The 24,224-nt window shown below is 35.7% G+C and overlaps 1 protein-coding gene across 3 annotated transcripts in view; it reads right to left on the reverse strand.

Annotated features, from left to right (window-relative positions):
• LOC101892243 (bifunctional heparan sulfate N-deacetylase/N-sulfotransferase) overlaps positions 1 to 24,224 on the reverse strand; it is a 296,793-nt gene that overhangs the window by 101,416 nt on the left and 171,153 nt on the right. For all 3 annotated transcript variants that reach the window (XM_059131766.1, XM_005190000.4, XM_011296865.3), the window contains exon 4: positions 4,854 to 7,099. In XM_059131766.1, coding sequence (XP_058987749.1) covers positions 4,854 to 6,118 — 1,265 coding nt within the window. In that variant the 5' untranslated portion in view covers positions 6,119 to 7,099. The remainder of the gene's footprint in view (positions 1 to 4,853; positions 7,100 to 24,224) is intronic.

Here is a 24,224-nt window from a genome sequence, read left to right on the forward strand (position 1 = left end):
GTTAATTTCTTTCTTTCATTCGTTCGCACAAACAAAAACCACCGAAGGTGGAGAGAAAATTCTCTGCGGTTTGAGGTCATATTAAATTGATAACATTTTAAGACGAAAAACAATGCTCGAAAAAATCTATTAACAATAGTTTTTATAACGAGCAAATGTAGTTCACAAAAATTGCGAGTAAACAATTAACTGTAAACGTGGATAATTGTGTAAATGAATATTGTTATGAAAGTGTTAAGACGGGTATATTAAGGGGGGGACGGGTATATTATTGAGGGAAATATTAAGATATATCAGGAGTTATAGTCATGAGAGAGTAAAGTATTTAAAATTGTAATCGTTAATGGGGGGAGGTACCACATTGGGTAGGACAATTTCTATCATCTTTACACCATATCTTGTGTTAATAGAAATATTGGGCTGTGTGGAATTTTAAGAGAGTTGGATGCTTATTTCACATTTTATGAGGGATGTAATTATTCAAAATTTTGACCCGTTGTGGGAGAGGTACCAGAAGATACGGTCCGATCTCTAGCATCTTTATAACAGATCTACCGCAGACCGAAATATTCCTAGTCTGAAAGGAAGTGGATGTTAATTTCGCGTTGTATGAACTTCATAGATATTTAGATATTTACCGATATCGTTTCCGCACCTGACCTAGCACTCATGCAAATATTAGGATTTGCAAAGTTTGAGCAAAATAGGATTATCTTTCTCTGTCAGTGCAGTAAAATATTTTTTTGAAAATTTCGACCTTTTGTGCATGAGGTACAAAAAGAGTGGACCGATATTGCATACATCCGAACTCGATCTAACTTTGTTAATAATATTACCATGTACCAAGAGTTATCGTGCGCACCAGGCAGCCAGACAGACCTACAGAAGGGCGGACATCGCTAGATCGACTCCAAATGTCCTGAAACGGATTTGGTCCAAAGAGACCTAGGGTCTAAACCGTTATTTAGATGAGGCACGTTTTGGCCGTGTCAAATTATACATACCCTCTCTAGCAGTTGGAATAAAATAGGTTAGATTGCGGATCAGTTAGACTGCCGATAGATGAATGACGTCAGCAAATGGCATGGGTCAATACAATGCCAATTTTAAGAATTGCAGAATTCAAAAATCAAACATTTTAGGTAAATAGTGTTTTAGCCAATTTTACTGGCAAAAACGTCTCATTTTATTTTTACCGATTCCGGGTTTTAGGTAAGTTTGGAGCTTCTGATCTGATACGATTACATTTGAATGAAGTTTTTGAACATTTTATAAGAAAAATACCTAAAAGATCCCTCAAATGACTCGACTAAGGGTTAATTCTTCTATTCTCCGCGTTGTGGCCAGTTATTTTGCCAAAGACACTATATACGTAAAATACATTGATTCCAGGAATCTTAACTCAAATATTTTCAAATATGTAAAAATTTTGATTATTTCCTTTCAAAAGGCTAATACACGACTTTCATATTTTTCGCTTTTCTTTCTTGGTCAACTCAAGTTTCCTTGCAATTATAACTCTAAATGTCTTTCGATTTGGTCCAAAGATACATATGGTCTCCAGCTGTTGATTCCATTGTATGCAATTTTGAAGTTTGGAATAAAATAAGATTATAATTATTCTCGTTTTATGCACATTATTCTCGTTTTATGGGGGATATATCAGAAAGTATAGGCCGATATATTCCATAGTCAACCCTGATCAAAATTTGATTTGATACCACGAGTTAGAAAGTTTCAGTCTTTCTACCGACAAAGTCTGACTATAAATCTGATATAAATACAATGTTGGACCAATTTTGAACTATATAGGGTTCTCGATTCTTCTTTTGTGAGATAAAGATATAATTTTTCGAAAACTGTCTTGTCAGAGTTGTACCAGCATGGGTAAACTGATGTATTAAATGTTTACACTCTAAAAAAAAAAAAAACAAAAAACGAAATGTGCAAGACAGTTAATTTATCACTTTAAAATTTAAAAAAGCCAATCAGTTTTGGCAAGTTTAGCACCTTAGGTAACGTTATTTCTCTTCGATCAATTTCAAATTTGTAATTAAGAATTTTTGTGAAAAAGTGAACAGATATCTGAACTTGATCTAAGTTTGATAAAAAAAATGACGTGTACCAAGTTTCGACCAAATCGGAGACTGCCTTTAACAGTTATTGTAGACGCAAGCCAACCAGACAAAGGTAGGATTAACTTCAAATGTCCTGAAACAGATTTCATCCAAAGAGAGACTAGAGACTACAGTCTAAAAGGTATACTTCATTTGATACAGCCAAAACGTGTCTAATCGAAATAATGGCTTTAGATCCTATGTCTCTTTGGACTAAATTCATTTGAGGACATTTCGAGTCGATCTAAGGGTGTCCGTCCGCCTGTCTGTCTGGATGATGCCCACGATAACTCTCGAAGGGAATATCTGATTTGATAAAAACTTGATTAATAGTAATATTATTGTCAAACTTACATCGAGTTCAGAGATGGCAATATCGGGCCACTCCTTCCGGTACCTCCCTCATAAAAAGTCAAAATAGAAAGAGGAAAGATCATTCGATTTTGTGCAAACTTTTCAAAATCCTTCCTTTTGTCAGGGCTAGGGCAGGTGCAAAAATTGATTATGTCGATACACTCCTCCAAAGTACTTCCCCCAAAAAGGGTCTTAATTTTGATTTTTTTATTAACACACAATCTGGCGTGAAGAAGGGACATATAGATCTACTGGTACCTTTCCCAAAGGGTCAAAATTTTGAATTATTTCGAAACAAGTCTGCGCTTTATTTCGAACTTGGTTTATGTAAATATTTTTCTCAACCGGATATCAGATGTAAATATGGAATTTATCGGCCCATTCCTTCTCGTACCTCCCTCACAATGGGTCAACACTTTTTATAATCATAACCCTCATACACGCGGAAGAAGTCAGCGATTTTCATCAAACTTCGTGCATCTCAATATTTCTGTTAACCATACATCTAATAGATATTTCGGTCTACTTCTTCTTGTTTAACTATTGACTAACAATTATTCCACTGGAATTGTAAATAAATGGTCGATTTTCTTTAAATTTTGCAAATCCCATTATTATACCCTCAGCCATATGGCTAGAGAGGGTACATATCATTTGATACGACCAAAACATTCCTCATCGAAATAACGATTTTAGACCATAGGTTACTTTGGACCAAATCCGTTTCAGGTCATTTGGAGTTGATCTAGCGATGTCCGTCTGTCTGTCTGGCTGGTGCGCACGATAACTCTCGAAGAGACTATCCGATTTGGTCCAAACTTGGTACATCGTAACTTTATTATCAAACTTAGATCGAGTTCGGTATAATCCGATTTTGTACCAACTTTGCAAATCCTAATATTTCAATGAAAATGCTACGTCAGGTACGAAAATGGAATATTACGTCCACTCCATCAAGTACCTCCCCACTAATGGTCAAAATTTTGAATATATATTGAAGCTCATAAAACGCAAAATTGAAATCGGATTCCATTCAGATTTGCCACTTCTAAATATTTCTAACAACACGGGATATGTTTTAAAGGAGGTAAAGATCGAACAATTCCTTCTGGTACCTCCCTCACAAATTGTCAAATTTGTGAATAACAAAAACGATTATTAAATCCGAAATAAGCATCCGGTTCTCTTCACATTTCACATATCCCATTATTTTTACCAAGATAAAATCGGTTGTGAAGATGGGATACATCGGTCTACTTCTTCTGATACCTCCCCCCAAATGGTCCAAATTTTGAACATCCATGAAGCATATAAAACGCGAAATTAACAACCGATTCCATTTGAACTTGGTACATCTCAATATTCCCATTAACACAATATATGTTATAAAGATGGTAGATATCAGACCACACCTTTTTGGTACCTCCATCACAACAGTTCAAAATTTTGAATAATTATATCTCTCATAACATATCAAATAAGCACCCGACACCCTTAAAATCATCCATTTATTTCTAGTAACACAATATCTGTTGTGAAAATGAGATATATCGATCTACTCCTTCTGGTACCTCCCTACAGAGGGATCAAATTTTTAATAACAAAACGCCCTAAAAATGCAAAATAGGAGCCCAATTCTTTTCAAACTTGATACATCTCAAGGGTGGGTAAGGTAGACATAACCTTACCCACAAACGATCACAATTTTAAATAATTAAGAGATCTGATGTGAATGAATTTTTCTGCCCACTCCCTCTGATACCTCCTCAAAAAGGGTGTACATCCGTCGGCAAAAACCGACTGATACTTTCAAACTTGTTTAATAAAAATACATTATAATAATTAGTATCTGTAAGTACTGTAGGGTCTATATGGAAACATAAGGTGTTTAGTTTTTGTTTGGAATTCAGAACTCTGCGTATCATTAATCGATAATAAGACAATAAGCCATTTAAATTTACTATAATATTTAATACCCTTCCCTCCATGCAAAAGTTAAATCGCTGTGTAATTTCCTTTCAACGATTTAATTGAGCGCCCCTCCGAAAAAGCTACCTTGATATCATAATAAATAGGGATTTAACATGCAACTAGCCCAGCTCGAAACCACAGACTCACTGCAGGCTAAGAGGAACAACTAAAATTGAAATCAAAACGGAATGAGGACCAACCATCCGGCCGATTGCAGGGAGAACGGGGACGACTGTGGGCTCTGACAAACAATAAATTAGCCTACCCGAAATATTGCACAAAGAGACTCACCCAACCGTCCAACCCACCGAAACCACGAAAGTCGAGAGCTGTAAGCCAGTTTAAATGTAAATCAGACATAGCGCATAAAAATGTAGGAAGAGATGCATCATGACATGTGGTCGGACTTACCCCACAAATACACCGGAATCCATGTAGTGCGTATAGTAGAATATTGTCACCACGGTGATGGCGAACAGGGCCAGGACACAGCGTCGCACATTGATGGCTTTAAGATGCGGTAAACCGAAACAGCAACGGGCAATTAAATTACTGCAGCAATTGCAGTACGATTTGGGCGCCATTCCCGACGCCACCGACGAAGGCGATGCGGAAGAGTTGAATTGCGGGTGTTTGTTATTATGATGCTGCTGGTGGTGGTGGTGATGATATTTATTTGTGGAGTACGAGCCTGGCGCTGGAACATGACCATTGTTGAGCGTATCAAGGCGTTCATTATTGGAGGCGCCGGACGGCAGCAGATATTCAGCCGATGATGTTGACGTTAACAATGGTTGTGTGGCCCCTTGGCTGCCATGCTGGGGTGTTTGTCTCAACAATGAGGCGGCCGACGATGTGCCGGATGCTCTTGTATAGAGCAGGGGTTCTGTGTCGCCGGCAAATGAGGTTGTGGGTGAGGAGTCGGTGGTTAGGCCAGAATCGTTGTCCGAATAATTGTGACTATGGAATATTGGAGTCACGCCGTTTGGACTAGCAGTGCCGCTGTTGTTGTTATAGTTTGGATGGTGTTGTTGTTGCTGTTGCGAACTTTGTGCGTTTTGTACAAGGCCCGGCCTACTGGCTCCAGTGCCATTATTAAAATTATTAGTTTGGCGATTATGGCCGCTACTGCTGCTGGTGTTGGTGTTGCTGTTGTGGAGCCATGTCGCATTGTTGTTACGGCATTCATTTCTCCCTTCACTGTCATGTTGTTGCTGCTGCATTTGGCGTTGTTCTGATTTCATGTTTCGAATGACACCATCGCCACCACCACCACCGCGATTTGATGAAGCCATCATTGCTGCTGAAACTCCAGTTGTGGTCGTTGATGAACATGCTAATGGTGATATTTCCCTTGTCATAGCTAACCATTGCTTGTCATTGCCATCCTCAGTGGCAATATTCGCTGCTGCTGCAGCAGCAGCTTTAGTAGTTTTGCCGGTTGTTGGCAACCACTTTTGATGTTTGTTCTTTTTAAAGCGGCTGGTCAGCAAAGTCGTTGCATTTAGCCGTGGACTATCATTATCACCCACTCGGCCATTGGCCGGCACCAACATATCCTCATTATTGGCTGCTCTCATAGCCATGTTTTGTGGCAGTATTTTGTAAGCTTGCCGCTGCTTTACGTCTCCGCTGATATTCAATTCGATTGTGTTCCTTGGCAAGGATATTGTCATTGAAATGGAGATGTGCTGTGATGTGATGTTGTCTTGGTTGCGAGAGAAACTGGAAATCGGTGGTATGAAGAAATCTACTCTTTTGTGTTTGGCTTAAAGGTAAGCGAATTTATGGCACTACAGAAATCGTTGTCAAGTATTTTAAAAGTAAAGTAAAATTACTACCTCTAGCTCGCGCTCTCTCTCTCTCTCTTTCTCTCTAGAGGCTCTAACAGATAAGTACGTGGGATTATACAAAACTTTGCTGTTAATTATTTAAACTAATAAACACATACATGCACACAATAAAACATTTCATTGAATCGCATAAATTATTACACCCAAAATAAAAAGGTTATCACTTAGTCAATTTTTGTTGCCTATGTCGGCTTAATTCACACAGTTCACAATTAACAAAAAAAATGCCATAAAAAATTGTTCGTTCGTTTGAAGTTTTTGTTTTTTTTTTTTTTTTCTCTATTTGTTCCGACTTTAGATGGTCAACACTGACTGTTGATCCTTGGCCGCCATTTGATATGTTTCCAAATTTTTATATACTCAACACTCTGGCTAATCGTTTTTTGCCTCGCTTCCATTTTGTTTGGCATCATAACATTGATGGGAATTACAGGGACTTAATGTGGCATTGCCACACACAAGAACACGGCCATGACAACCCGAGCTTAGACCGATACTAAGGTCCTTAATAGTCCTTGTCGTCGTTGCTGCTGCTGTTGTTGTTGGCATTAGGGCCATTGCCACATTTTGTTCGAAACAATGTGAATCCGACGACCAAACGTTTTCAAATGCGATTTAATTTGTTTTTTTTTTTTATACTCTTCCGTTTTATTATCTGAGAGGAAGGACTTGTTTCAGCTGCGGAAATAGGTATTTTAATTGGACATTTATTATGGGTTGTGCAAAAGGTAAATGTCGACGGAGAATATGTGCTTTTTTGCAAAAAAAAGGATGCACTTAAGAATTTCGATGAAATGTTGTTATCTGGAAATAGAGAAACATAAAAATAATTATTTTTATATGAATGGCATTGCAATTAAATTTGTTTTGAAGAAAGTTAAAAAGTATCAGTCGATTTTGCCGACAGATGTATTCTCTCAGGCAATATGTTATGATTATTGAAATTGTTGACCCTCTACGGGGTAGGTTTCGTAGGAATGGGTTAGTATTGTCCATTTCGTATCAGACCTAAATAAATATGATATAAATATTGCGACGTGCCAGGTTTGGACTATATCGACAACTTCCTTCATTTTATATAAGATATGTGATAATTTTTAGAAAATATTGAAAGGTGCGTGAGGTACCAGATAAAGTAGACTGAAGTATTCCATTTTCACACTTCATCTAGTACAGATAAAAATATTGGTATGGGAACATTTATATCCAATTTTATGCGAAATCATAAATTCCAAATACATCCCAGATTTCTGGTTGAAAGAAATATTTATTCGCAAGTTATAACAGATATAAATATTGGAAATTGTGACCCTTTCTGGGTGAGGTACCAGCAGAAGGAATGGTCGAATCTCTACCATCTTTATAACAGATATTGTGTTGATAGAAATACTGAGACGTGCCAGGTCTGAATAGAATCGGATATTAATTTCGTGTTTTATGAACTTCATGAATATTCAAAATCTTGAACCCTTGTGGGGGAGGTACCACAAAGAGTAGACCGATATATCCCATCTTCACACCAGACCTTGGGTTAATAAAAATATTGTGATGTGTGAAATATGAAGAGAATCGGATGATTATTTCGGGTTTTATAATCGTTTTGGTTATTTAAAACCAACCCCTTTGTGGGGGAGGCAAGAGAAGGAATCGTACGATCTCTACCGTTTTTATTAAAGATCTTATGTTGGTGAAAATATTGGAATGTGCCAAGTCCGAATGGAATCGAATGTTAATTTCGCGTTTTATGAGCCTCTTGAATATTCAAAATTTGGACCTTTGTGGGGAGATACCAGAGGGAGTTGCATCTTCGCACCAGACCTAGAGTTGATAAAAATATTTTGATGTGTGTGATTTGAAGACAATCGGTATTTACATCACATTTTAGAAGAGTTATAATTAATCCAAATTTTAACCCTTGGTGTGAAAGGTACTTGATGGAGTGGATCGATATTGTCCAATGTCGCACCTGACCTAGTACTGATGCTAATATTAGGATTTGCAAAGTTGGAGCAAAATCGGATTATTCTTTCTCTTTTTATGCAGAAAATTATTTAATTTGAAAATGTTTAAATTTTGTAGGGGAGGTGGACCGATATTGCCCATTTCCGAACTCGATATAAATTTGATAATAATATTAAGATGCACCAAGTTTGGATCAAATCGTATACTCCCTTCGTTATCGTCCACACCAGCCAGACAGACGGACATCGCTAGATCCACTCCAAATTTCCTGAAACGGATTTGGTCCAAAGAGACCTAGGATCAAAAACCATTATTTCGATAAGTCACATTTGGCCGTATCAAATTATATATACCCTCCCTAGCCATATGGCTGAGGTTATAATAAGTATCAGTTGGTTTGTCGAAAAAATGGGCCCCACTAAGTTACAAAGCAATAACATAGTAATGAGTAACTTCAGCACAGAATGCACGTGTCCTACTACAAAATTCAACGTCGAAAAATGTCGAAGCAAAAAAATAATAGAATACCATGTCTTTTTGGTGTAAATTGTAAGAGTTAGAAGAGCCCTTACCTTTCATAACCGTAGAGTAGAATCAGAATGCAATCAGCGGACAAAACAAAAAAGGTGGAAAAATAGATTCTAAAAATAATTTTAATACTCTTCTCAACGTATTTGTCGACTTTTTATCGTATACTAATTGATGGATGAAGTAGGGAAAACAGAAAGTGGACATCTCGAAAAGTTGTACAAAAAGAGCATACCGACAAAAATGAGAACTCATACATTTCTCAAAATGTCAAAAATTTCATATGGAATACATTAGCACGGTACCGAAGAAATATCATTATAATGGCCTTTTGTAGGGGAAAGCTAAAGAAATTGGTCTGTGTTTTCCATTTACCGCCTTGATAAAAAATATTGTTGTGTCGGAATATTACGTTCGCCTCAAAGGTTTTCAGAATTTAAAAAAAAATCACCGTTTGGGGAGATATAAGATGAAGTAAACCAAGGTATCCTTTTTCCGCACTTTGCCTGTGTTCGAAAGGAATTTTGGCATTCGCATAATTTAAGCCAAATCCTTGACTTGTGCACATATTTAGAGAGTTGCGATTATTCTAAATTGTAAGCCTTTGGGGAAGGCAAAAGTTTGGACAGGTACTCGATTTGTTTTATATGAAAAAAATATATTATTTTTCTCTTCAAAATTTTTAAATTTTAGTGGGAAAGTTAATATTCTATTTTTCAACTTGTTCCAATATCGACAAAAAATTTTGGGATTTAAAAAATTTGAAGAAAATTGGGTGTTGTTTACAATTATAAACTTTACAGGACTGAATATAACAACATAGTCTAATATCGTTCCTGAAATATGCTTCATCTAATCTATCTTCTCGCGATTTTGATATTTTGAACTTTAAGTGGAACTCCCACGAAGGGTGTAGCGCTTACTCGATTTTCTCTAACATGGGCCAAAATATTAGAATTTGTAAGGTTTGAAAATTGGACATCGTCTTCACATATTACGTAGTAGTGAAATAACTGACAGACTGAGAAAAAACACCCTGACGAAACGGCCGAAGCTACAATCTTAAAATTTAGCATGAGGGTCGGTATTGGTGCGGCTAAGTTTTTGGCTACGAAAAGTACTAAAATGGACTAAATATTAAATACTTTGTATTGGACAAACGGAATGAGCTAGGAATGAGACACTGGAGTAAATTATAGATAAATCAATGGGTTTTTGAAAATTCAAACTTCGATGTTTCGAAAAGTTCTAAAATTGTACTTAACTTCTAAAATGGAACCATTTCGTATTATGTGAACGGATAGGGCTGAAAACTTGAAATTTTGTATGGTTTTGGAAATGTGTACTAAGTGTTCGAACTTTACTAAATGGTACCGTTGGTGGTAGGATTGTGATATAGCGGTGGAATGTGTACTATAAGTACCAAATTGTACTGTATTTGGTTGGATGGGTGGTTGATTGGATGGTTTTGAAAATGTGTACTAAAAGTGTACAAAAGTACTGAATGGGGCTATGTTGGGTTTTGGGTAAAGGGATAGAGATAGAGATAAAATTCTGAAGTTTGATATTTAGATTACAAATTACTGATAATATCTGTGTTTGAGATTTGGCGGTGGCTTGGATATGCATAGTATATTTGTTCGAAAAGTACTAAATTTAGAACTGGGTGGAGGGACAGTGTGGAATCCTCAAGTTTGATATTGAGAGGTCTGTTGGTATTAGGAATTGATATATAGGAGTGGTTTTGGAAATGTGTACTTTAATTGTGCGGAAATACTTTTCGTTAGTGGTACTAAATTGGGCATTGGGTGACGGGATAGAAGCGAAATCCTGAAATTTGATATAGATGTCACTGTTGGTGTCTATGGTAAAGAACGAAATCTCAAAATACCGAATATCGGGGGGTACCGTTATATGGGGACAATATCAAAACGAGGACCGATATATCTCATTTTCAATACCAACCGTCCTAGACACAATACAAATCGTTCTGCTAAATTTTGACGCTCTACGTCAAATAACGTCGGCTGTATAGTAATTTCAACAGACGGCCAACGTCAAATCGACTTAGAATTTTATGCTTCGACAAATATTTAGGGGTGTTACAAGGTGGAGAGTATAAAAAGACAAAAATATCACTTTCCAAAACACATCACTACAATCATTATTTTAAAACCAGTCCTTAAACCTCCGATAACGACCTTATAGTTCTTTTAACCATTCAATCTGAAGAATATGTATTTTAAATTGCTAAAATAAATCATAACTCATTTCATGTCAATGTTTCGTCTAATTGGAGATATCTTAACAATTCGTTTTAAGGCATGACTACGACCCTAATAGCTATGATTGAATTTTGAATTCAATTGCCTGTCAATATTAGGCCAAATAGATGTTTGTTTGCAAATTTTAGTATGGTTTCTCTCCGGGTGGTTTAATTATCTAGCAGATACCTTCTTTGCATGTCACCGCCACATATGTCCCTAGTAAGATCACAATATTTTGTCATTTACATGGATGGCATAGCTGTTTTCAAAGTTTCCAAAGGGTTGTCACAACTTCGTCTGACCAATGTCCACAGAAAAAAACGATAGACAAATAATACCTTCCGAAATGCATCAATGCATCGTCGTCTTGTGGTCTTGTTGTCAATGCAAAACAATCCGGAAATCTCCTTAGTGAATGGACGAATGAATGAATGACTGAATGTTATGGACGTGATATGGGTTGGGAAATGGGGGAGTGGGAAAAGGCGTTATCCGTATTATACCCAAGCAAGGATGCAGCAGCAGTCACACCCAGGATAGTAATCAATTCTGATGAGAAGGATGTACTCGAAATGAAATGATTTCATGTTATTGCTGTCCATTCAGGTTTATTGCTGTCGCCGATGAAATGAATTGCGAACCGACACAGTGGAACACATCCCAATGATTTAATTGTCGGTTACATCGAGACAATGAACTCTGGTCGGAAAATGAACCCCGGGCAAAGTAGGAACTTTTGTTTCGAAATTAGGTTTTTTGTAGGATCTTTCTTTATGTAAGAGAAACATTTGATTTAGGTCATACAGAGCTCTTAATTAGTAGCCGCTTTGTGGTCTGCTGGCCTGTGACTGGGACGTCATATAAATCCGGTGAACCATATGTCGGATGTGCAACATCTCGCCTAATAGTCTGAGGTTTTATCCGACTCATCTTACAGCTTTCTGCCTAAAATCTGTTTAAATATACTATTTGATTCTTACATCTTGTTTCTCATACCAAATTCCGGGGTTCGAAATCTATTCCTTCACACAATCCCCAATTTAGTATCACTTAATACTGTTTGCATAATTTTAGTACACATTTCTAAAACCACCTCCATATGTGTTAACCACAGACACCATAAATGGCATATATATCAAATTTCAGAATATCAGCTCTATCCCTTCACCCAATACCAAATTTAGTACCATTTAGTACTTTTCGTACAGCAAAAGTACGCATTTTCAAAACAATCCTCATATCTCAACCACAGAAACAACTGTAGGTATCTAAATATTAAATTTCAGAATTTTATCGCTATCCCTTCAACCACGACCAAATTTAGTACTATCTAGTACTTTTCGTACAATTAAAGTACACATTTCCGAAAGCACCTCCATTTCTCATTCCTGGATACCAAATATCAAATTCCGGGGCTCCAAATCTATTCCTTCACACAATGCCCAATTTAGTACCACTTAGTACTTCTCGTACAAATATAGTACACATTTCCAAAACCACCTCCATATGTTAACTACACACACTCATGAACAGTGACATATATACCAAATTTCAGGATTTTAGCTCTATCCCTTCATCCAACAACAAATTTAGTACCATGTAGCAATTTCCGTACAAATGAAGTACACATTTCCGAAATCATCTCCAAACGTCTAGGCTGCACATGAACAGCGAAAAATTTTATTATTCAAGCACTATTTGTTTTCCCAATATCAAATTGTATCAAAAATATAGTACCATTTAGAACTTTTCGTGCACTATTAGCACACATATCTAAAACCATCTCTTTATCACAAACCTACCATTAACGGAGATCTCAAAATTTCATAATTCCAGCTTCATCCGTTCACCCTTATCCAAACTGTTTCAAATTTAGTGCCATTTAGTACACATTTACAAAACAACCTTCATATATCAAACTTACTTTCGTACCTATCGGTTCACAAAATACCTAAAGTTCCGTAGCAATGCAACGTATTTATTTTTTGGTATATTTTGTAAAAATGCTCAAAAGCCCGGCTTTATCACACCCCTATATATAGATAATATGAATATTCTTTTAATATACCATTTAACTGAAGCTTCTGCAGAATGTATACAGGGTTCTCAATTATTGGATAAAATATTTCACAGAATTGGTAAAAATATATTAATATTTGGCACACAACCTAGGAGGAAATAATAGTCTGGAAATATGTATTAATTCTGTACGACCGACCGTCAGAATTCGAAGTGATAACTGCTTTCAGATTAAGTGCGACAACTCTTATTTCCCGGCTAAATATCCTTCTGAGGCCGACATCGATTTTCCATCCGACCCTTCGATAAGAGAACAATAATTCTATATAACTTTCGAGATGATATCTGCCGTTTGCTCGGAACTCAAATTACGTACAAAATGTATTTGTTGGTATTTGTAGCATAAAATTGGTAAATATATCGAGATATATCAAAGGTCCAATGCAGGAATGATATTTCACAGACATCCTGCTATTTTAAGAATTTTACTTGTTCTCATATGAGTTGGTATTTTAAATAGTTTGACTATAAAAAAACCCACTGTCTAATTGATGCTCCATACTTTTGAATTTTGAAAGTTCATTTAATGTTTCAGATATTTGAGTACAAATACACCAAAAACCATTACAAGACCACGTCAGTAGAATGCTAGCATCCTTTCTATTGAGTCATATCACGTCTATGAACTGACCACGAAATATCCGATAGATAGCAGCTACCATGAATGAATTGATGAAGTTTGTCAAAGAAGAAGCGTCGTCAACTATTGAACAATACTGGAGTTGCTTTTCGCCATAGAAATTCAATTTGTGTCATTGTAGCTCGCTATCACCATTTTTTTTTTCCAACAAAGTTGGTATACATCAGTCTCCGCCAATGTGCGTTTATTAAAATATGTTATAATTTTTGGAAAATGTTGAAATGAGCATGAGGTTCTAGATAGATGGACTGATGTATTCCACATCATCTAATATTGAAACAAAAAATATTGGGACGTGCAAAATTTAAAGAAAATTTAACATGTAATTTAATTTTAATTTTAATCAAAAATTATCAGATGCTTATTTCGCATTTTCTGAGGGTCATTAATATATACAAATAATAATTATATCCTATAACACATCAAAATCAGTTTAGCCAAAATCATTTGGCTGATACCACCTTCACTGAAATTAGTGGTACTGTGTTCAGAGTGAATAATGAAAAACTTCAGTGGAATGGGATGTTCCATGTTTTGGTTCTTTATACCCTAAGCCAGGTGGCTAGTTATACCTCCAACCATATGGCTAATTATACAGCCAACCATATGGGAGGGTATATATCATTTGAACCGGCCAAAACGTGCCTTATCGAAATAATGGTTTTAGAAACTGGGCCTCTTTAGACCAAATCCGTTTTAGGACATTTGGAATCGATTTAGAGATGTCCGTCCGTCCGTCTGGTCGACGGACCGATAACTTCAGAAGCGAGTATTGGATTTGATCCAAATTTGGTACATCATAATATTACTACCAAACTTAGATAGAGTTCGGAGATGGGCATATATCATTTGAAGCTAAGTTCGGCTCGGCCGAACTTTTAATACCCTCCATAATTTGGAAGGAACTTGAAAAATTTAAAAAAAAAAAATCCGAAAAATATCACTTAAATGAAAACCGTTATATGGGGACTATACGAAGACGTGAACCAGCATAAAAAATTTTTGCCATAGGCTATAGTACCCATTACGAACTTTAAATATGAAATTTGAAATAATTCCGCTAAAAAAAGGTCGCTAAAATCATGAATATACCGAATATCGGCAGGTACAGTTATATGGGGCTATACGAAAACGTGGACCGACATGGCCGATTTACGAACTTAACCTGCCTACTATGCCTAACATACATGCATATGCAAATTTTTAGCCTTCTATATCAATTCGTTCGAAAGATTACAATAGATCGTCTTAGAATTTTACGGTGATCCAGAATATATATACTTTTTACGGTCTATTATGAATATTTCGAGGAGTTACAAACGGAATGACAAAGCTAATATACCCTGTATAGAATTTTGGAGGGTATAAAAATAATCCGATTTTGCTCCAAATTTGCAAATGCTAAAATGTGCATCAGTGCTAGGACAGGTACGGGCAATATCGGACCATTCCATCAAGTACCTCCCCCACAAAGGGTCGCATTTTTGAATAATTATAACTTTATAAGATGTGATGTAGGGGTCCGATTGTCTGGTCTGGTTTTAAAATGGAGTATATCGATTCACTCCTTCGGGTACTACCCTTTATGGGTAAAATTTTTGAATATTCATGAAGCTTATAAAACGCAAACGCTAAATTATCGTTCGATTACATTCAGACTTGGTACATCTCAATATTTCCATCAACACAAGATATGTTATAAAGATGATAGAGATCGGATAATTTCTTCTGGTACCTCCCCCGTATAAGGAGGAAACCTAATAAGAATAAGGAATTTATCGGAATTGATGATTTAGCATAAATGTTCGATTTTCTTTTAATTTTGCACATACCAATACTGTTATCTGTGTACGCTGAAGTATGAGAATGGAATACTTCGGCCAACTATATCTGGTACCTCACATAAAGTAGTAAATCTGGCACGTCGTAAGTTTGATATCATTGTTAATTTTATGTCATGGACAATATTGGCCGGTTCCTTCAGAACCTACGCCGTAGAGGGTCAAAAATTTGAATAAACATAATAGAAGTCAAAATATATTTAAATAATCGAACATTGGCTGAGGGTATACATCTGCCGGCAAAACCGATTGATACTTTTTTTATTATTATTATTATTATTATTGTTGTTGTTGCAAAATGTTTAGGCTTATTATTTTTATTTTTTTGTTTATATCTTGTCGTATTTGTGAATTTAAAATCTGACCGTTCGTTTAATGTCAAATTAGTTTTACAACCTGACCTTTCATTTATTTACAATTGTGTTTCGTGAAATACAGTTTCAGCTTATAACTATATAACTATATTTTCCGTCATTCATTAGCTATTAAGAGAGCTTTGAAGAGATAGCATTGGCCTTCCCTTATCAAATTTTGCTAGCCTTAGCTTGGCAATGGCATCGAGTAGAAACAAATAAATGATTTAATTTGTTTTATGAAAAAAATAATATAGTTTTCTACATGATTATCTTTTTGAAAGTGAAACAAAGCAACAACAAAAAAAAAGAAAAGGAATTATTCTATGTCAACAGTAGCCGAGAGTGAAATGTGATAATAGAATGGAATTATTTGCAAAACAAAGTTCATCATCCCCTTAAGAGGGGATGTTCTATTGACATCGAAAGGGGGGAATTTGTGAGATTTCTAATCTCTTAAATGAAAAAAATAAAAATAAATCTGTTTTTAAACAGAATTGTATTTGTTCTATGAAATCGCCTTGAGCTTTGTAATTGAGACAGAAAATTGTTTTAGTTGTGATCAAACATCAGAGGGGGCAGTGGTATTGAGGAAACATCTGCAAGTGTCATAATACAAATATTCTAAAGGACACACTCCTATACATGGACGATTATTTTTATAGGATCACCCTTAAAAAAAATCATTGGTTTTTGGGAATGGGGTCACATGTATTAAAAATATTCAACACTTTTCTATCGACTTGGATAACGTGAAATATAACTTTATTTATTGATGTTGTGAGCATATGTCATATGATGTCAAAATAGATGCATGTGTCGTAAATAAAACTATAATTATTATACTGAATATTTTTATATGAAGTATTAAAAAAATTGAGTTGACATGTATCTACTTTTCTCTAAAAAAAATTGAAACTTTATCATTCATTAATTCATCATCATCAATATATAAATGCTTTCTTAAAAGTACTAAAGAGAAAGAGTTAAAACGAAGACCACTTTGGTGGAATTGTAAGGGAGTTTCGACTGAATAAGATGTGTTATTTTGGAATTCAAAGAACAGTGCATTATTTTTAAAGAGGATGCTATTTTCATAATAAATTGGAAAGTGAACATGTAAACAAACATAAAATTTCAGCCGGGTGGAACTTTTATTACCCTCCAGAATTTGGAAGGAACTTGCAAAATACAAAATAAACAAGTAACATTCGGATTTGCCGACGGATGTTTGCCCCAGTATTGCGTTGTGATTATTATGATTATATTATACATGTAAACCCTTTACGAGGGAGTTTCTACTGGAGCGGGCCAATATTATACATTTAATATCAGACCTAAGTCTAATATAAATATCACAACATGCCAGATTTACACTGTATCGAGATATGTAATCATATATGTAATCATCACTTATATGAGATATGTAATCATTTTTAAAAAATGTTGAAATTACAAGTACAAAGTATTCAACTTCCCCTAATACTGATAAAAAATATTGGTCTGTGCAATATTTAAATTATATCGAACACTTATTTCCAATTTTATGCGAATAAAGGATACTAAAACTGTTCAACTTATGTGGGAAAAGTACCACAAAGAGTGAGTCCATATGCTCCTTATTTACATCAGATCCCAGATTTAGAGAAATATTTAGATATATCAAATTTGAAGAATCACTGAATTGTTTCGCAAGTTATGAGATACAGGGTGAGATGAAAAAACTGAAACCAACTTCAGACTGCTATCATTTCTAAGCCACTCGTCCGACAACTGTTGAAATTATTCCAGTGACAGCTCATTATATTGTTTACAATCGTACAAAAGAAATTTTTGGGAGAATTTTCCTGAATAAAAGTTATTCGTGATGAAATTCAAGCGTGATAGTGGGATTTCTTTACATTTAGCTGGAAAACCACAAGTGGCTATCGTTAGAGCACTCCAGCATTTAAATGTGAATAAATCTTTTGTGTCTCGTACCATCGCTCGTTACCGTGATACTGGTAGCGTGGCCCGACGTCAAGGAAGTGGACGGAAGAAAACAGCAACATCAGCAGAAATGGAACGAAAAGTAAAGAAGCGACTTGATCGAAACCCGCGTCGCAGTGGCCGAAATGACTCGTGAGCTGAACATATCGCAATATTCCATTCGGCAAATATTGAAAAATGAGCTCGGGGTAAAGCCATTGAAATTCCAAAAAGTTCAAGAACTTACACCGCAACAGAAAGAAAATAGACTCAAAAAAGCTAAAGAGTTGCTTCGCTTGGCCGAAAGTGGTGAACTGCCGAATTTGGTTTTCTCCGATGAGAAAACATTCGCCACAGCTGTCCAGCAGTTTGTAAATAAACAAAACGATCGTGTTTACTTGGCAAAGAGTTCAGCCGAAAATGTGCACTTTCGGTTGGCCACCAGAACTCAAGCGCCCGCCATGGTGATGGTGTAACATAACAGCCGATGGTCGCTCTCCGTTCGTATTAATCGACCGTGCGATCAGAATAAATGCCGAATATTATAGCGAAAATATTCTGTAGCGTGTATTAAAGCCTTGGGCACGCAAACATTTTGTCCACAGACCTTAGACATTCCAACAGGACTCATCACCATCGCACTCAGCACGCGCCACCCAAGAATGGTTACAAAATGAGGTTCCTCGCTTCATTTCCAGCGCGCAATGGCCATCAAAATCACCGGCTACCAATCCGTTGGACTATCGTGTCTGGAGTATTTTGGAAAGCAAAGATGGCACTAAAAAATACTAAAGTGTCGATCAAAAAGCTTCGCCGGAAAAATGCCAAAACACCGCAGAGCAACATTCGGGCAGCGGAACGGAAGATCGACTCCAAATGTCCTGAAACGGATTTGATCGATGAGGCCCTTTGGTCGTACAAAATGATATATACCCTCTCTAGCCATATGGCTGAGGGTATACATATTACAATGTAATAATTAAACTATATTTTTATTAAAATATAAAAGACTAATTTTTAGAATTAATTATGATAGCGATTCCTTAAAAGAATCGCGTTAAATCAATCAAAACTTCTCAGTTTTAGACGACAAATGTGTTTTAACAATAACTTCTTCTTTAAGTTTAATGCTCAAAGTAGAAATTGTAATAACTGTCAAGAAAGCTCTTGCCATTGTCCTACACCGTAGAACCAGTTATGAACAATAACACCATAACAATAAAATAACAATGCTGAACATTAAACAATAAATTGTTGATATTTAACGGAAAAACACTTAAATATTATTGACAACAACAATAACAGATTGGGGGTGGACAAACGTCGAGAAGACGGACGAACCATATAAAATATGGTCGTTTGTGCACCCACATAACAAAAACCAGTTAGTGAATCCTGGTCAACACCAATAACTTAACAAGCATTTTCCACCAACTCACCAATATGAAAACAAACCCGTCTAACCAGAGAGTCTATCTAAAAAAAACGAGGAGCATATAATAAGGTGAGAAAAAATCGATTGGGTATAAATTTCAAGTGGATATGCAATAATTGCCTAGCAAGTTTTTTTTAAAAATGGTTGTCAAGAATTTAATTGGATCATTTTATGTTAGAGATCAAAAAATTTCTCTCCCCTTTAAATAGAACCTCTGACAAGTCGTCGCTCAATACCACATTTTATGAAGTTAACACTACCGAGTATTTCATACATGATATGCTACAACACCACTCAGTACTTAATTTACGACTAAAATGTATGTGGACAAAGTACAGTCGTGTTAAAATAAATACATGTATCAAAGGAAGTATAATTACTCAGTTATCAAACGCATTTCAAAACTGCAATCGCAAAGTTCGTGGAGACAAATCCGATAGATCAACTTCTGTCTCAATCCGATGTCACACGAAAAATTAAGTATTTGTGATCAGGGAATAGATCACAAATAAGTATTGAGTCCTGGAGGAGAATAACCATTTATTTGAGGCCATAGAAACTATATTTACTTGAAGTTACATGATCTTGTAAAAATAATGAATAGCGTGTTGTAATGGGGTACTTGCTGGGTTAGAACTGAGTCCGTCGATGTTTACAACATCGGCCCAGCAAAACTTGGGAGACGAATAACCCATTAAAATTAATGTAAACAATTTGATCCATATCTAAATCAAAGACCATATCTCTTTACACGATTTTCAAGATAATTTAAAATTTTTAAACTTTACAGCAGAGCCATATAATTTTAGAAATCATTTGCAAAACCGTTCCATATCTGAATCGTAGACATCAACGGTCATCGGAATATAAAATTACAATGTTTGAGATTTTTCTTTCCACCCAGAACCAAATTAAGTTCAATTTAGTGCTTCTCGAACAACTATTGTACACATTTCTAAATCTGCCTCCAAATCTCAACCTCAGATACCAACAGTTGTCTTTATGTCAAATTTCAGACACCAACGGTAATCTCAATATAAAATTACAAGGTTTGGGCTTTTTCTTTCCACGGTTGTCTTTATGTCAAATTGCAGAATTTTATCTGCATCTCTTGAACTAAGACCAAATTTAGTACCATTTAGTGCACCCAAATGGAATCGTATCATTTAGTACAGTTCTAAAACTTAGTACACATTTCCAAAAACCTCCTCCCTACATCAACCCCATTTCCAGTAGGTGATTCTCATACCAAATTTGAATATTTTCCCACCATTCATATAATTCCAAATGGTACTAAACTTAGTGCTTTTCTTTTCAGTAGAAAAACACTTTAGTTCGTCTGTCCTACACAACCTCAAAGACTCTCACTCCAAATTATAGATTTCCAGTTCTATTCCTTAAACTAAATGTCATAGTTTTGCTATTTAGTACTATTCGCACAAATTTAGTACCATTTATTACTTTTTAGTACGTACTTCCAAAATCACCTGCAAATCTCCAGCCTGCACAATAACAATGATCCTAATGCAAAATTTCAAGTTCCAAGCAGTATCCAATAACGCTATACTAAATTAAGTACCATTTAGTACCTTTCTCACACTTGCTGAACGCATTTCCAAACCCAACTCTTCATCTTAACCCACATTGACATTTTGAATTTCCAGATCAATCCGTTCAACAAGAACCAAATTGTATTGAATTAAGTACCATTTAGTACAGTTGTTACACTTAGTGCACAACACTCAACACTGCTTCCTAAACTCAGTTTTTATACAAAATGTCAAGATTTCAGATGTATTAGTGCACAAAATACCAAAAAGTACGAAATTTAGTACTGTTTAGTACTTTTGGTACGAAACCCAGCCTTATCTCACTCCTACCCAGCAACATTGACCCACATGCAAAATTTCAAGATTCTAGCTTCAGCCGTGTCGCCAGGGCCTTGATGAATCAGTCAGTCACAAATTATACCCTCAGCCATGTGGCTACCGAGGGCCAAAACACGCCTCATCGAAATAACGGTCTCAGACCCTAAGTCTCTTTGCACCAAATCCGTTTCAGGACATTTGGAGTCGATCTAAGGGTGTCCGTCCGGTGCACATGATAACTCTCAAAGGGAGTATTCGATCTGATCCAAACTTGTTACATCGTAACATTATTGCCAAACTGAGATCGAGTTCGGAGATGTTCAATATCGGTCCACTCTTTCTGGTACCTCCCCTACAAAAGGTCAAAAATTTTATAAAAAATAGTTATTTCATAGAACAAGAAATTGGCAAACTTTGTAAATCCCAATATTTTTTTCAGTGCTAGGTCAGTTGCGAAAATGGACAATATCGGCTCACTACATCAAGTACCTCCCCCAAAAGGGGTCAAAATTTGAAATAATTATAAGTCTTATAAATTGTGAAATAAGATTCCGATTGTCTTTCATACATCTTAATATTTTTATTAGGATATATCGGTCCACACTTTCTGGTACTTCCCCCATAACAGGTCAATATTTTGAATTGTCATGAAGCTCGTAAAACGCAAAATGCACATCTAATTCTTTCAAACTCGGCACATCTCAATATTTTCTATCCACACTAGAGCTGTTGTGAAGATGGTAGAAATCGGGCCATTCCCTCTGGTACCTGCTACACAAAGGGTCACAATTGTTAATAATTATATTCAATAACTTGCAAAACAAGTCAAAGATTCTCTCAACCAGAGATTTGTGCTGGGTTAGATATTCGCTTGATTATAATTGAAAATCTGGTGGATGGGGTTGTGGATTTTCACACCTGACTTAAGTGTCATCTAAATCCAAAGATATGTCAATTTCGATATATATCGAGTACTACTATCGCTCCATATGATATTTGTCGTAATATTGTTACCTTTTGTGTTGAAGGTATCAGAAGGTGTGGACTAATATGGACCATCTCCGAACGCATTCAGAAAAATCTTCGATGTGTATTGCAACACTTAGCCTTATCCAATAATATTAACCCAAAATAGAAAGAGAACAAATACAAAATGCCTTCATTTCCCCTACATACCCTCCATTGTAAAAAACAACGTTAAATTTGTCCCTTAAATTTGTGGATGCCTTTAAAAAATTAAACTAAAAAATGTGGGTCTTCAAAACAATCAACTCGGCTGTTAATTCGGGGCTGGAACCTCTCCGAACAGTTGGATATACAGTTACAGTCTCTTTCTGGCAGTTTGATAAGTATGACATGCGCATCTTAAAATAAGAGTTAAGGATGCTGATTAGTAAGTCGTTACTGATGGCAAAATAAACCTATTATTTGGTAATAAGATTCTTTGTTGGGTAGACTTTGAGCTGGTTAAATAAAGCATGTTGTAAAGTTTGAGAGGAATATTTGATGACAACCCAAGTTTATTGAGACGAAAACCAAAAACATTTACTTCTGTTTCACTCTATGCTATTATTTTGAACATAGATGTTAGATGTCGCTCTTTCCGTTGCATCCACACAAATTACATTGAGTCTTGATTTCGTCGCATTGTCTATCAACAAATCCATTTACCCTTGCATGGTCGAATGTGTGCTTCGAGAATGCTCAAGAAGAATACAACAATTGTTACTTAGACACCATTCTAGGGGAAAAATGGATTTCCACCGAATTGTGAAAAATGTGGTCTTTCAAACGCGTTTCGTCATTTCGCCGAAGAAGTGATTTAATTTTTTCATTTTCCAATTCAAATAAAGTTGTGGTTTTTCTCTTCATGCTTCGGGTAAATTTAACAAATTCGTTACGTTATTGTCACATATGTGGGTGGAAATGTGGGGAAAACATAAATGATTGGATGGGGAAACATTCAGTTTAAAATCGATGGAAAAATTATGATGTAACGGTTTATTTGTTATTGATATTTGCAAAAAGCGGAAAGCAGATATAAGTTGAGGGTGGAGAGGTTTTCTTTTTAAGTTTGAATACAATTTTATTGCATTTAATTTCGTTTAAGAATAAATAATATTTGATATTTATTTTTTTATATTTGATATTTATCATATGGCTACAGAGGGTGTAAATCATTCAATACATCTCATTGAAATAATGATTTTACACCTTAGGTCTCAGGGGACGAAATCCATTTCAGGATTAGATTGTCGAGCGTGTCCGTCCTTCTATTTGGTTGGTGCTTTAGGTAACTCTCGAAAAGAGTATCCGATTTCCTCCAACATAGATACATAGTATTATTTAAACTTATATCTAGTTTCAGAATTCCAGCTCTATCGGTTCACACATTTCCAAATTTTTACGTATTTTAGTACCATTTGGTACACATAAGTAAGTACACATTTCAACCAGCATCATACAATCCAATAGAAAACGTATTTCCCAATATCAGGATTCCCGCCCTATCAGTTCACCCAAATCCTAATTGTTCCAAATTTAGTACTATTTAGTAGTTATAGGTACGAATTTCCAAAGCTTCCTACACAGTCCACAATACTACGCTCCCACAGTAACCACAATTCTAAATTTAAGAATTTCATACCTATCGGTTCGCCTAAGCACAAATTGTACTAAATTTAGTATCATATAGCACTGATAAGTACGAATTTCCAAAGCTTTCTATTCCCACAGTAACGCCATTTCCAAAGTGCAGCATTTCATCATTATATATTTAAATTGTACCAAAGTTGATACCATTTAGTACACATAAGTACGCTTTCCCAATACTTCCTACATACCCCAAGCCTACACTTCAACACTAATTATATTCCTAAAGTTCATGACACCAGCTCCATCAGTTCACCTAAATCAAAATTATGCCAAATTTACTACCATTTAGTACACTTATGTACAAATTTTCATAACAATCCACATCATACAGTC

The sequence above is a fragment of the Musca domestica genome, unplaced genomic scaffold (genome assembly GCF_030504385.1).
Source record: "Musca domestica strain aabys unplaced genomic scaffold, Musca_domestica.polishedcontigs.V.1.1 9, whole genome shotgun sequence".
NCBI classification, from domain to species: Eukaryota; Metazoa; Arthropoda; class Insecta; order Diptera; family Muscidae; genus Musca; species Musca domestica.